At 29.3% G+C, this 16,187-nt stretch overlaps 1 protein-coding gene across 1 annotated transcript in view; it reads right to left on the bottom strand.

Annotated features, from left to right (window-relative positions):
* Positions 1–16,187, bottom strand: part of LOC113386796 (protein sel-1 homolog 1) — a 225,599-nt gene that overhangs the window by 114,342 nt on the left and 95,070 nt on the right. Inside the window, exon 7 of the mRNA XM_026624551.1 lies at positions 7,467–7,627. Coding sequence (XP_026480336.1) covers positions 7,467–7,627 — 161 coding nt within the window. The remainder of the gene's footprint in view (positions 1–7,466; positions 7,628–16,187) is intronic.

Genomic DNA, 16,187 nt, shown 5'->3' with positions numbered 1-16,187 from the left:
TTTATTAAAAAGCCTTTTAGATAAAAGGTGTAAATTTTTGTCTATATAAGGAAAATTTACAAAACATTTATTTTCTGATACAGACAAGTGATTTGAGCAATGTGTGGTTATTGATTGTTTGTCTAATAAAAATTTAATTCTATTTTTAATTATTGGACTGATTATTTTGTAAGGGAAACTATTCATGAGTAATGTGTTAATGACTAATTTGATATTGTGATTATGAAATTTTGGGTTAGATAAAAGAATTGCATGGTCTACTAAACTGAGAACTGTGGATATCTTTATGTTGAGAGGTGTAAAAGAATTAAAATTAATATACCTGCCTGACCAGCTATCTTTCCTGAACCAATTGGTAATGCAAATACCGCCGTCGTTAATGAGCTGAACATCAAGAAAATGTATAGAGTTATCTTTTTCTAATTCTTGTGTAAATTGTAAATGAGAATTATAATTATTAAATTTTTGAAATATGTTCTCTGTATCATTTTTGTTAATTAATAAAAGCGTGTCATCGACATATCGAAAATATAGTAGTGGTTTGCAAATTGTAGAATTCAACACACTGTTCTCTAATCTTGTAGCACTAAGTCTGCTAAAACGGGACTTAAAGGACTTCCCATAGGACATCCTCTAATCATAGTATAAAATTTATTATTGAATGGGAAATATGAGGCCTTCAGTAGTAAATCTGTTCCAGAAATGAATGTTTCGAGAGGTAGTGAAGTGTATTCAACAATTTGCAACCATCTCCTCCTAATGGCGGTGATAACTAATTTATGTGGAATGTTGCTGAAAAGATTAATAACATCAAAACTAACGAAGGAAAAATTATGAGGGATCTTGAAGTCCTTTACGCGATCTACTAAACTGTATGAATTGTTCAAAAAATATGGCGAATTAACCGTAACATTTTTTAAAATTTTGGAAAAGAATTTAGATAAATTATAATAAGGTGAATCAATGTATGAAACTATAGGTCTGAAAGGGCAGTTAGGTTTATGGATTTTGGGAAGGCAATAGAATTTAGGTACTAGAGGGTGTTGGATTTTTAATTTTAGGGCAATAGAATTGTTGATGTGACCTTTTTTTTCTCAAAAGATTGATGTATTTAAAAGCTTGTCTATGGTGGTAATTGTTCGGATCACTCGGTAACTCTTCATACATTGTTTTATCTTCTAGGATGTTCATTGCTTCATTTTCATAATTATCCCTTAACAGAATTACTGAAATATTTCCTTTATCAGCTTTACATAAAATTAATTGGCTATTCTCTTTTAGGAAGGTTTTTGCAGCTTTTATGTCCCGATGAATGTATGCTAAGTTATTTATTGAATTAATGTTTTGTTTATTATTCTTCAAAATCTTCAATAATTTTTGTATGAAAGTGACTCTGATGAAATTTATATCCTTTTCCGTTGGATTCTTAATCAATTTCAGTCCTGCTTCCAGACTGCTTATGATTTTTATTATGTCATTGTATTTTAAATGTTTTTTATGAATGGCAAATTTTGGTCCTAAGGCTAGAATATATTTTATGTTATCTGGTATAATTGTCTCTGTTTTATTAATGAGCCATTTGTTCCAATCTAGTCCTACGTTTAATATTGGATGTAATTTGTCTCTAATTTCTATTAACTTCAATAATTTCTTTTGTTGTTTGGCTTTAAAATGATTGAATTTTTTATTATATTTTTTCTGTTCGAGCTTAAAGAATTTTTCAAGCTCATCTAATGCTAATATTTCTTGAATATCATGTTTAAGATTAACTATTGTTTTGTTCAACGAAATGATGTCTTTTTCACTGGTCGAAATTTCAAACTTCAATATTTTGTTATGTACTATTTGTAAACTATTTTGTAATTTGTGGTTTGTTTCGTAGGGTGTATTTTTGAACGAACAAGTGTTGAGGATGAAATTTGGTAACACATTTTCATGCTTACATTTAATGAGAAAATTCCGCTTGTTAATAGTCTTCGCTAAGGTGAGATGCGTTGTCGATAGATGTTTACATCGATTTGCGGCTTCTGCTCCATATTTTGTGTGCACTAATTTGAAAAGGGTTGATCCATTTTGAAGTTCACGGAATAATATAACAAATGTATTCTGAGTGGATAATAGATATTAATTTGGAAATATGAACAAACAACACTCTTCTTGCACTAATTTATTAAATAATAATTTTCACAAACGTTTCGAGACTAGGTTTGTCTCATCATCAGTGTGTTATAATTAAAAAATTTTAAAATATGGAAATCTAAATTAGCATGTTGTGTTTTTCATTACAAGTCGTTCACTGCACGCTGCTCTTTTAATACCAACTGTCTTCGGTATTCGTATTCTCTCCTACTTGAAAACCACTTGAAATTGTAAAGTCACTCAATCAGATAGGAAAGAAAGGATTAGGGTCCAGTTGAAAAATAGATGTCGTTAGGAGAAAAAATATTCTATGATGAGATGGTTTGTTTATAAGATTTGTTATACATTGTTATAATTAAAAGTGTATGTACATCTATATATAAGCTACAAAGTATGAATGAGATTCAGATATGTATCATGTAATATATTGGTATCTGTCCGTAAATTTACTGTGTTACTTGTATGGGCTATTAACATCGATTCTGCAATACTTCTTTTAAATAAATCTTGTTCATAATATAAAATGTGCGGATTATTGAAATCGAAACTATGGCTGTTAGAGATAGCGTGGTCTACAAGTGTACTTTTTTGTTGTATGTTATTATTCTTACTTTGTTTGCTTTGTAATTCGTGCTGTCTTAATCTTTTTTCTAAATTTTGACATGTTTGCCCAATATAAGATGACTCACAGTTCAAACAGTTTATTTTGTACACCACATCTTTTCTTTTTTTAGTAGGTGTATTGTCTTTAATGTTTGTGTATATGTCTTGCAGTTGTAGTAAGGGTGACACGGATATGTTAATAATATGTTTATTAAAAAGCCTTTTAGATAAAAGGTGTAAATCTTTGTCTATATAAGGAAAATTCACAAAACATTTATTTTCTGAAACAGACAAGTGATTTGAGCAATGTGTGGTTATTGATTGTTTGTCTAATAAAAATTTAATTCTATTTTTAATTATTGGACTGATTATTTTGTAAGGGAAACTATTCATGAGTAATGTGTTAATGAATTGAAAGCTAATCGAATTCATTGTCTGAATGAATATTCAGACAATGAATTCGATTAGCTTTCTAGACATCAGACTCATACGTACAAATGACCACCGACTAATTACTAACTGGTACCAGAAACCAACTAGCTCCGGACGATACATAAATTACCACTCATACCACCCTCTTAAAATGAAAATTGCGACAATAATAAATTTAACAGACCACGCCATATTACTATCTGACAAAAACTTCTGGGACACGAACATTGACCTGGTTATAAACACACTGAAAAACAACTCATATCCCACGAACATAATCAACTCGGTCATAAATAACAGACGCAGTTACATTTTTAACAAACAAAAAGACCTCATAGACCATAAAAAGCGCTTAGACTTAGAATCATATACTGGTGTCATTTGCCTACCGTACGTAAAAGATTTATATTTCTCGTGGAAAAAACTATTTCAACAATGTGGCATTCTGTTGGTATGTAATTGTGATGCAACCCTTAGTTCAATTTTTACACAAATGAAATCTAAGTTCAATTTTGACCGCCTCAGGAATTTAGTATATCAAATTAATTGCTCTAATTGCGAACTCTTTTATATTGGAGAAACTAGCCAAAACCTGAGTAAACGCCTTAATCAACACAAAAATAATTCAAAAAATCCTAAGCAATTTAAAACAATGTTAACTGAGCATATTAAAAATTTAAATCATAATATCGATTTTTTTAACCCTAAAATTTTACATTTTGAAGAGAATACAATTAAAAGAAGATTCGCTGAGGGGTTGTTTTTACAATTACATAACGACAGAGTCATAAATAAACGCAATGACAATACGGCCCTTATCGAAACGAACACGTGGTTTCTTAATAGCGTGTCAAAATTCCTTAAAAAATAACAAAATCCCATCGCCTTTTAAATTTTCCAAAAAATATCAACACATGCTAAAAACTGCTTTGAGAAAAATGTGACATTTCTATCCTAAACTCCAAAGAGTAAATACATAGTTTCGACAACTTGTTAAGTTATCATGATTATTAGTGTGTTTTACCATTTGTGATGTTTGTGTTAAAAAATATATATCTTATCAATGTGCACATACTCATACCATGGATTAATAATGGTTTCATATGCTATATTAGGATACAAAATTGTAAGTGTTTTATTACTATTATTATTATTATTGTTTTTCCACAAAATTTCCTTTCATATAATTTATTTAGTTTCAATTTTTATAGTTAACTTGATTACCACTGAATGATGGCTAAGATGCTAGCCGAAACGTATGGATTTTAAATAAATAAATTTTTTAAAAAAAACTCATACTATTTTTATTGATGTTACGCCCGATTATTAAACTCAAATTAAACATATATATCAACATCAAATTCAAGACTATTCAAAAATATATATATATATATATATATATATATGAGTAAGTTCTTCAAGGGCATACATCAAATCAGCAAAAAACAGAAAAATATTTGAATTATTTTATTTCTAGATCTTATTCGCTTAATTTAACATTGAAAATATTTATTTATTAGAAAGAATGTGGTCAAATTCAAAGTGCTGTCATATATGAACAGATTTGATACTACGGCAAAGCAGCAAAGACTTTGAAGCGGCCGTACTCTCAAATTATCAATTTTACAAAAAACGGTTTTCCAAAGAATTGTAGGAAATTTTATCTAGTTTAATTCGTACATAGATACTTTTATCGTACGATCAGCCAGAAAGGAGATATTTTTAAAAAGCTGTTTTTTGACGCCATTTTTCCAACTTGCCGTTCAAATTAGAAGTGGCAAAGTTGATTTTCGTAAAGAGCACCTCAAAATCTATATGATTACCAATTTTCAGAATTCCCGGAGTACTGTACCGGCAACGGCCTTTTTTTGCACCAAATCACTGGACTATAAGTATAATAAAAATAACCAGTATTGATATTTTAACAAAAAAATCCCAAAAATTTATACAGTAATATTAATACCAAAATGTTCACAAGGTATAGAAAAGTAAAGATATGCAAAAATATTTATTTTAGTATTTTTGAAGTAAAACTTCTTTAGGCGCGACATGGGTGTAAATCCGTACAAATGCAACAGAAATTGCCAACGTGAAGTGAGAGTCATTCGCTCTCGATAATATGATTTCTATACGGGTCGATTCTGATTGGTCGTATTTGTACGAGGCTTCTTGTAATGCGTGACTTTATACGTGCGTACGTCACCGAAAGCGTGAAGCATATAGTTCATCTTCCGGTGTTATGTCAAATAGTTTAAGGCTAAATAGTAGTATAATTCGTGAGTTTATAAAAATGTCTGAATCGGAAGAATATATTATCCCGTCCCCCATAAATAATTGTAGTGCAAATATTGAAAAACCAGTCCCGCGTAAGAAACGTAAGTTTATTGAAGTAATTTGTATTATTCGAGTTTTTCGAGGTTACTTTATACCTTTGAGGTTATTACTAAAATGGAAATTTTTTTTGTAGACAAGACAGATACCACAGTTACTCAAAGAATGAAATTGTATCGGCAGCGAAATAGTCAAAACAAACAAGCAGTTAATAAACGTATGTTAATTTCAATTACATGAAATTCTACAAACACAATTACATGATAAGTGAAATTGTGAAAGCAATATTTCTTTATTGGAAATTTAGAGAAAGTTTACATGTTTCTCTTTTATAATGGCTATGGAGACTAATTTTAATTTATTATAATAGTAATTAATAGTAATTATAAATATTGATGCAGGTTCAAAGCCTATTACAAACTCTGAAAGATCAAGATTACATCGTCAAAGAAAACAACTGCAGGAAAATACATCGGTTACTGCCAATTTATTAGAAAATCTTGAGCCAGGTATCAATTTAGATGTTGATGTCAACACCATTGACGTAAGTAAGAATCTTTTTTTGCTATTTGACTCCTGAAAAGCGTAACTATTCACATTTAAACATATTATTCTGTTATCTTTTTAGATGAAAGTACTGCTGTTACTTTTTCTGATACAGCAACTACATCACATCAATTGCAAATTGATGATTCTGTATATAATGTGACTAATAATGTGACAAGAACTGATCTTTTGCAAGAGTCAAATGAAGCATTTGAACTTCCATATAAAGACTTCAATTTGTTTAGGAATGCACGAAAATTGTTCGAAAAACAATTTACAAATGATAGCTTTGGCTATGTATGTTTTGTATGTGATAGACTTTGATTTCAAAGTGACTTAAAAATATCAAATGATGCTCAAAAACAAATTCTTAATACTGTTGTTTTGAATATTGATTCAAATAAGCAGGTTGGATGTCAAACTTGTCGAAAGGTATTAAATTCGGGTAAAATTCCCACTTTGTGTAAATTTAACGGGTTTGTATTTCCACCTACACCAAATTATCCACCTAAACTAAATACTGTATCTGAAAGGTTAATTTCACCTAGGTTGTGTTTCATGAAAATTAGACGATTGCGGCATGCAAATAGACAATTTGGAATATTTGGCCAAATTATAAATGTGCCTGTTGACGTTAATAATATGATTAATTTATTACATCGTAATATTGATGATGATCATTGCATTAACATTCACATAAAAAAGAAAATGATTCATAGATCAAGCTATGTGCAGGGCTTGATGAATAAAACAAATATAAAAGTATGGCTTCAAGCTTTTTTAGGCATGTCAGATATTACAGCTGTTCAAAGAATGAGATTATATCTCTAGTGAAAAAGTAAAAAAAGTACAAACAGTAAATGAATGTATGTCAATTTTAATTACATGAAGTTCTTCAAACACAATTATTACATGATGAGTGAAGTTACAAAAAAAATATTTGTTTAGGCGTTGTTTAACATAATCCACTGTGTGAACGAATATTATAGAATTTATTAATCAGCAATTACTTTAAACCTATCATGTCATATTTCAAGTATGACTTTGATTATATTATTGTTTGTAAATATTATACATATTTTTAATGCAATCATAAATATATAATTTATAATTTAACATTATATAAATGTGTATAATGGTAATGGTCGACACTAATAAATGTGTGCATCGCGAGTGTTACCATATTACTAATAAACATTATTCAAAATTGTTATATGATGTATTTATTTTTACTTAACTTAAAATTGCTACTTTGTACTGTAGCAAATAAGTTTTAGTTCAATCGCGTGTGATCCTTACGCGCACTCTTTTTTTAACTTTCCGAAGTATATTAATTTGCGATTACTATAACTTACCCTTACCAAAAGTAAATAAAAACTCGTACATACGGTTTTAAATGCATAATATATACATACTTTTCCGTGCAAATACATCAGGCCTAAACCACTTTGACCAATAGGGTTACCCGCATCTGCTGCACGGCGAAAATACTTAAGAGCGGTTTCGTTATCGGCGGGAACGCCGCCACCTCCCTCTAGATAGATCTTGCCTAAGAAAGCCATTGCCAACGCATTGCCTGGAATACATATAAGCTTTTCTAGAGATTATATTAGATATCTGTTAAATCTAAGATAAAAATAACAATGCATATAATAAAACAATTAAATAACGTATAGCTAATAATTATATTTAAGTCTCGCAAATTAAATTGAATGTTTTTGCGTGGTCCTATGCGGCTTAACCCCGCTCTGCTCTATATATTTATGTATATGAGATTTTAAATTTTGCAGTATCCATAGATCATATTGCAAAAGCGTTCACACGAGGTAGCGCGCGTTAGCCCGTTACGCCACAGTGCACTTAATTACATATATATATATAAATATATATATATAAATATATATATATATATATATATATATATATATATATATATAGTAATTAAGTGCACTGTGGCGTAACGGGCTAAAGCGCGCTACCTCGTGTGAACGCTTTTGCAATATGATGGGGCAACAGCGATATCCATTTCCACTTTTAAATATAGATTGAAAATACGTTTCCATTTAAAAATAAGCCCATTTCAAGCAATGCGGTGAGAAACCGCAATAGGAAATCTATCACACTATTCTTCCCTGAATCGAATTGCAGTGTAACCAATCTCACGGACCTTCCCTACGGCAGTAATTAACATTATTTTTTATTTATCTTGGGAAACATTATAGGTAGTTTTGTAGGCACGTATGTATTTTTGAAACTTGCAGTCATAATAATTTAAGAAAATTGAACCAATACATTAAGAAATAAGTGTTAGCATTGTATAACCCCCGATGAAATTAATTTTTTTCATGTAAAATTGAGCTTTTCATTAGCTCAAGAAATCTCAGTCAAAATTCAGTCAAAAACGTTCACTGACAGAAATCGAGATGAAAAATGATGTAATTAATATAACAATTTATACGAAATAGGGGTTTGTTGAACAAAGGAGTAAATTTAGGGTTGTATGTGTTTTTTTTTTAGATATGCATAATTTTTTTTTTTTATTTTTTATTTTATTTTCATTCTGCAATCTATAAAAATAATTATATTTAGCAGAGAATGCTGACAAGTGTTTACAATTGGTTGTTTACAAATTAGTACATACGCCCAGTGGTGTATCTACTATAGTTAATATATAAAAAAGAAAAAACTAAAGACAAATATAGAGAAAAAAATATAAATATAAAAATAAACTATAATAAATCTCGAGGTATTTTCCTTTTGAGCCTGGTCGGCTGGCCTTCCTGGTATAAGTTGCATACTAGTTGGTTTGGATGTGCGTCAATTCTATTCTTATAATTACAGGCAAACATTGATATATGTTCTTGAATTGTAGGTATACCCGTGTCTTTATGGAGAATCCATGTTGGCGTGTAGTGAGGAGCGTTTAATATTTGCCGCAGGAATTTGTTTTGTGCTCGTTGTATTATGTTTAAATTGCTCTTTTTAGCAGTACCCCAAAGTTGTAATCCGTAGGTCCACACGGGTTTGATCACGGCCTTATATATAAGTAATTTGTTGTAAGTTGATAATTCTGATTTTCTGTTTAGGAGCCAATAATAATTTTTGAAGATTAGATCTATTTGTTGTTTTTTGTTCTTTATGTGTACTTTCCAGTTGAGTTTCCTATCTAAGTGAATGCCGAGATACTTTATTGATTCTTTGGACGGAATAATTTCATTGTTGAGTATGCATAAAAAATAAAAATTAAAAAAAAAGTTCTTCGGAGTGGCCAACCCTTACCTTGGTTTCAACCAAAAGGAATATACCTAATAGATTCCCACATATTCATGGTGATTGGATGTATTATGAATTAATAACACTTACTCACGTACAAACACAGAAATACATCCATTTTATATTAAACAATTAATATATATATATATATATATATATATATATATATAATAGATTTATGAAACAAATAAGGTCTTTTGAAGTTAGTATCATCACCGGATTATTCTTATTGTTATGAAATTATAAAAAGTTTATGAACAGTTGATATTTTATGTAAAACTAGCTGTACCCACACATTCACAATTTGCCGTGTTTTACTATCAATTAAAAATTTGAACAAATATGCATATCTTTTGTCCTATCCAGCAATTTACCGCTCGAACAAGAATCCAAAAAGTAATAAAAAACAAAAAACAAGTTTTTTAATAAACTATTTATTTATTCATTTATTTATTTATTTGTTTACTGTCGACGTTTCGGAACTAGGTACGTTCCATCTTCAGGACATCTGTCAAGAAACATGATCTTTATGAGATTTAAGCAAACAATATGTTTAAGAAAAGAAAACGGATTTTTTAATTAATAAATTAGTTGAAAAAATAATAATGTACAGAAATATGATAATATGATTAAAATGAAAATGATAAAAATAAATGAGTGGATTATATAACAGGATATTAAAAATGATAAAATTTTTTTTGAAAGTTATGGAAAATTTTAAGAAAAGGTTAATGACAAAATTAAATTAATTACCAGTATGTATGAATATACGTTAGCACTTTTTCACTAAAAAAGATTTTAACAAAAATTAAATTTATGAGTTATTTTTCAGACGAATAGGTAAGTTTTGTAAATCAAAATTACTATAAGTTCTGTCTTTTTTAAAATTATGATTTGAAAACACAAATAATATTATTCTCTCGATGTTATGAGATCGGCTGTTTGTAATAAACTGATTCTGAGTCACACGCACACGTGTGACCACTTGAGAACTGTAAGGATATGTGTGTGTGTTTTTATATGTTTGGATGATATTTTCAAACATTCCACTCGATCGGGAATAAGTGTCATTATCAACCATTGCAGTTTACATTTTTTAATTGTTTTATCGCCAAAATTTAAGCAGTATTTTTTAAAACAAACATTGATGTTAATTTAAAAAATCAACAATTCAAAGTGGATAGTTTTGGAATAATATGTAGAATTATATTCCACTACTGTCTGGCTGTTGTTCGGGTTAGGTCTCTTAAATCAAGATTGCGATTGGAATTAACGTTTTTTATTGACATTTTGGATTAAACCATCTTATACAAATTTATTTGTCATTTGGTAATGCAAAAATATTGAATCATATAATGATACAAAAATGTATGAGGTTAACGACAGTTCATCATCCATCTCATATGTTGACACTGGATATTGGCACATTTATTCAATATTATTATGAAAATTTATTAAATATTATGGTTTTGAATTGTCATTATACGCCCTGAATTCATATATAGTTAAATATTTCGTTTGTTCGCTTCAAAAACAGTCGTATATGTGACCCTCCCACACTAGGAAAATGACATAGCTGGCGGGTGTTGCTCAAGAACTAAGCCCTAGTAGCAACGAATATGATCTGAATATGTTTTTACGTAAGCTAAATATGGTTTTCAAATATTGAGTCCATATGATTTTGTTAACTTTCGGTCATATTCCGCTCAGATTCGTAATGAGGGACGAATGCGGGAATATGATATTTAGCTTATATGATTTGCTTAACATTTTTTCATATTACGCTCATATTCCGAATGTAAGGAGAATATGTAGAAATAATATTTATAACATATTGAAAAACATATATAAACCATATTCAAAATTATTGACCCTATATTCTGAAATATTAAATATTAATTAATTAATATTGAGCAAACACCATTAATATAATTTTTTTTATGTATTCTGAGTAAATATGTACATTTTTTAAATAGTCAATATATTGAATTTTATCAATTTTATTACAATTTTTAAATCATTTTTCATGATTATAGGATATATAATATTTAAAATATATTTAGTATCTATAATATAACATTACATACTAAATATATTTTAAATATTATATATATTTAAAATATATTTAGTATCTATAATATAACATTTTGCGCCATAATTAATTTTATTACAGTCTACATATTATTTTTCATTATTATAGTATATAAAATATTAAAAATATATTTAATATTTATGATACAACTTTTCGTGCCATAATTAATGTTTGTTTGTGTATAATTACTAATCATTTTAGATATTAAGAGTCCACTTGTCTGTTCACTTGATTTTCCATGTTAGTGAGGTTATAACAAATTATTATTTCATATTATACACCATTGATTCTATTAATCACTACAATTTCACACACCAAGTTTCGTTTTTAATTTCTGAAATTTGCTAGGCTAGTGAGTCAAAAATCAGAGTCGCAATCTCTGTCGAACATCTTACGATATGTAATAGTTTAAAAAAAACATAAATTTAATAATTTTGGTTAATAAATCGTTACCGAATTTGTATACATAACTGATGTACACATAACGGTATATATTTGGCCATATAGTCCAGTCATTTGGTCGTTTTGCCGGTACAGTACTCCGGGAATTCTGAAAATTTGTTATCTTATAGATTTTGAGGTGCTCTTTACGAAAATCAACTTTGCCACCTCAAATTTGAATGGCAAGTTGCCGCCATATAGGAAAAATGGCGTCAAAAAACAGCTTTTTTAAAATATCTCCTTTCTGGCTGATTCTACGATAAAAGTATCTATGTACGAATTAAACTAGATAAAATTTCCTACAATTCCTTAAAAACCGTTTTTGTGTAACATTGATAGTTTGTGAGTACGGCCACCTCAAATTCTTTGCTGCTCTCGCCGTAGTATCAAATCTGTCCATATATGACCGCACTTTCAACTTGATCACATTCTTTCTAATAAATAAATATTTTCAATGTTAAATTAAGCGAATAAGATCTAGAAATAAAATAATTCAAATGTTTTTCTGTTTTTTTGCTAATTTTTTAGGCAATGGCAATGGAAAAGTAGCTATAAGTAAGTAGCATGAAGTGTTAAAAAATCAGCAAAAAACAGAAAAATATTTGAATTATTTTATTTCTAGATCTTATTCGCTTAATTTAACATTGAAAATATTTATTTATTAGAAAGAATGTGGTCAAATTCAAAGTGCTGTCATATATGAACAGATTTGATACTACGGCAAAGCAGCAAAGACTTTGAAGCGGCCGTACTCTCAAATTATCAATTTTACAAAAAACGGTTTTCCAAAGAATTGTAGGAAATTTTATCTAGTTTAATTCGTACATAGATACTTTTATCGTACGATCAGCCAGAAATGATATATTTTTAAAAAGCTGTTTTTTGACGCCATTTTTCCAATATGGCGGCAACTTGCCGTTCAAATTAGAAGTGGCAAAGTTGATTTTCGTAAAGAGCACCTCGAAATCTATATGATTACCAATTTTCAGAATTCCCGGAGTACTGTACCGGCAACAGCCTTTTTTTGCACCAAATGACTGGACTAATAACTGATCGCAGCTGGGCAGAAAGAGAGTACTTGAAAGGGACAGAACATGCGTTGCAACTTGCAAGACGGATTCAAAGCCCCTTGGGCACGCATACATGAACAAATATACTGTATATAATAGGCAAAGAAGACTTGTGTGGATATAGGCGACACAATATAAACATTCAAAAGATTATTATCGACAATATTTTGTCAAGCGCAAATTTATTTTTATATATTTATTTTCGATAATAACAATTTAAATATAACTGCAGCTAATATTGTATTTAATAATAATATTTGTATTATATTGTTACTGTTTTAATCTTTATCAATGGCAAAACATATTTTATAATATTACATTTGAATATATATATATATATATATATATATATATATATATTAATTAAAAAATTAAAATAAATTCTTTACATTCGACGCATTGGTTGTTTTATTCATTTTATATATATATATATATATATATATATATATATATATATATATATATATATATATAGAGCAATACAAGAAAAAACATATTCCACTTTCGTTCTTTATTAGCAAAATCTTAAATGATTTGTATGTGAATAATTCTATATTCTAAATCCTACAATATTAGTACTCTCATACACAGCTTATATTTAGCAATATGAATAAACCATGTAAAACTCATATTCAGTTTCTCATATATATCCCACATTCAGCAATATCGAAAAATCATATGTAAAACATATCATATATCTCTCATATTCGTTCCACATTTAGCAATATGGAAAATTCATGTGAATCTAATATGAATCGTCTCATATTCAGCTCATATTAGACGCACGTTGTGAACGTGGGCTCAACATTATTTAACATAAGCTACACTTCAAATATTTAGCTTGCATTAAAATCATCTCCAGCTCAGATGTATTTCTACTGGGGAGGTAATTAGGGGCTGACACTATATTTTTATACTTCAAAAATTTCATTAAACTTATACTATTCAAACAGAAGTCAACGGACTCTTATGTTTTACTTATATTACATATTTGATGACGTTTAAAAGCTGCATATTATGAAGAATATGAATTTTTCAACTTTTCAAACGGCAATATCTCAGAAACGGTGATTCTAACAAAAAAAAATTAATAATAACAATTTAATAGAGAATTTTATAATAAATAAACTTATCTAACATAATTTTTCAAAAACTTGTATGGTTTCAGCGGAAAATGGGAAAAACTAGAATTTTGCACCTTTGACTTCGAATTAAAAAAATCGCAGATGTCGGATCGATGGGAACTTTTGACATTTCATTTTTAATTGCCTATTTAACATCTGTACCAAAGGGTATGGGCGCTTTGCCATACAGAATCGGCCCCACCCTGGTATTTAAATAATTTATACGTCATTTTATAGGTCTATTTCATAAAAACCGATGTACCAATTTTCAACTTTGTATCTCACCTTATGGCCGAGATATCATTGAAAATATGTGAAAGTGGCCCCTTTTTTCAAACTCACTTTTTGGCGTAACCATAAAAGATATCGAAAAAAAAATTCACGTGGTTCTATTCATATTGGCTTAGGCCACATTATGTAGAACAATCGATGCCAAATAATCATTTAATATTAGCTGAAAAAGATAAAATAATTTTTCAATTGATGTTTTTCGCTAGTGAGCTTAGTTGGACCACCTTCTAATTAGCGTTATTCGAAAGCCTATTGTTTTTTCTTTTAGTACTGAAAATATTGTTCAAATCAATTTGGTGGAACACATTGGAAAATTGAAAAAACCGGAGCCAGTACACCCGCGCGTAACGCTAATAGTCCTGCAATTGCACGCGAAGCAGTGCGCGATGCTCCCGAAACCATTCTTATTAAGAAACTCTGAATGCAAAAATATTTATTATATAGATATATACGAGGTGTGTTCAAAAAGTACCCGGAATTTTTAAATTTCGCGGGTCTGGAGTGTCTGATTGTCAAAATTTTTTTTTTATTGTGTTGGTATACATGCCCCTAAAGTATGATGAAATTTTCAGCTATATTCACTGTTTACTTTGTCTGTGGTAGTCGCTAAGTTCGACGTGTTTTTCTGAGCTCGGCGATTTTTACAATGGAAGAATTGAAAAGTCAAAGAATTTGTATTAAATTTTGCGTAAAAAATGAAATAAAGTGTAACAAAGTGTGTGAAATGTTACAAAAAGCCTATGGTGAGTCTGCTATGAAAAAAACAAGTGTTTACGAGTGGTATAAGCGTTTCCAAGATGGCCGCGAAGACGTTGAAGATGACGAACGCTCCGGTCGACCCAGCACGTCAACAAACGATGAAAATGTGAAAGAAGTGGAAAAAATGGTTATGAATGATCGCCGAATCACAATTAGAGAAGTTGCTGATGAAGTTGGCATATCAATTCATTAACAATTCATGGCTGTTGCACCACGATAACGCACCTGCTCACTCGTCGTTGCTTGTTCGTAATTTTTTGGCCAAAAACAATACCGTAGTCATGCCCCAACCTCCATATTCACCAGATATGGCTCCGTGTGACTTTTTCCTATTCCCAAAGTTGAAGAGACCCATGAAAGGACGGCGGTTTTCCTCGATTGAAGAAAATCGCTGAGAGTGCTCAAGGACATATCAAAAAGTGAATATCAAGGGTGCTTCGAAAATTGGAAAAAACGCTGGCATAAGTGTATTATATCTGGGGGGGACTACTTTGAAAGGGACCACATTAATGTAGACGAATAAATAAATATTTTTTTGAAAAAACGAAAATTCCGGGTACTTTTTGAACAGACCTCGTATGTTTTGTTGTATTGTTGATATATGTTTTATTATATCATTATTTTATATGTATAAATATAACTATATATACTTATATGTATACATATAAAATAATGATATTAAACATTGTAATTTCAACAAACCCAAGAAACTTTTTTTATTGATAGTTATAACAATGTAATGATAGAACCCTTGTTGTGACCTATCTTTATCAACATTACAAAACTAAAAAGAAAATGACAAATGGTGATATGAAATTTTTTAAATTATTATTATTTAATTTTTTTATAATATATTCGTCATTTGATGTAGCAGTTTTCTATATAGTATTTCAATAATTTACTAAAAGTATTACTGAAAGTATTCTAATAATCATTTTCATAATATAAAACGTCTTAGTTAATTTATTTCGAAAATAATGATTTTTTAATGTTTGTATTTTTGTGAGGTTTATGTGTATATTTGTGTTTTTTTAAACTAATTTCTATTAGCTAATTTGCAATTACTTATTATAATACAGTGGTATT

This window comes from Ctenocephalides felis, unplaced genomic scaffold (assembly GCF_003426905.1).
Source record: "Ctenocephalides felis isolate EL2017-DRISC unplaced genomic scaffold, ASM342690v1 CF-g0.4_SCAFFOLD_03571, whole genome shotgun sequence".
NCBI lineage: Eukaryota > Metazoa > Arthropoda > Insecta > Siphonaptera > Pulicidae > Ctenocephalides > Ctenocephalides felis.
This window is presented reverse-complemented; position numbering and strand designations above follow the sequence as displayed.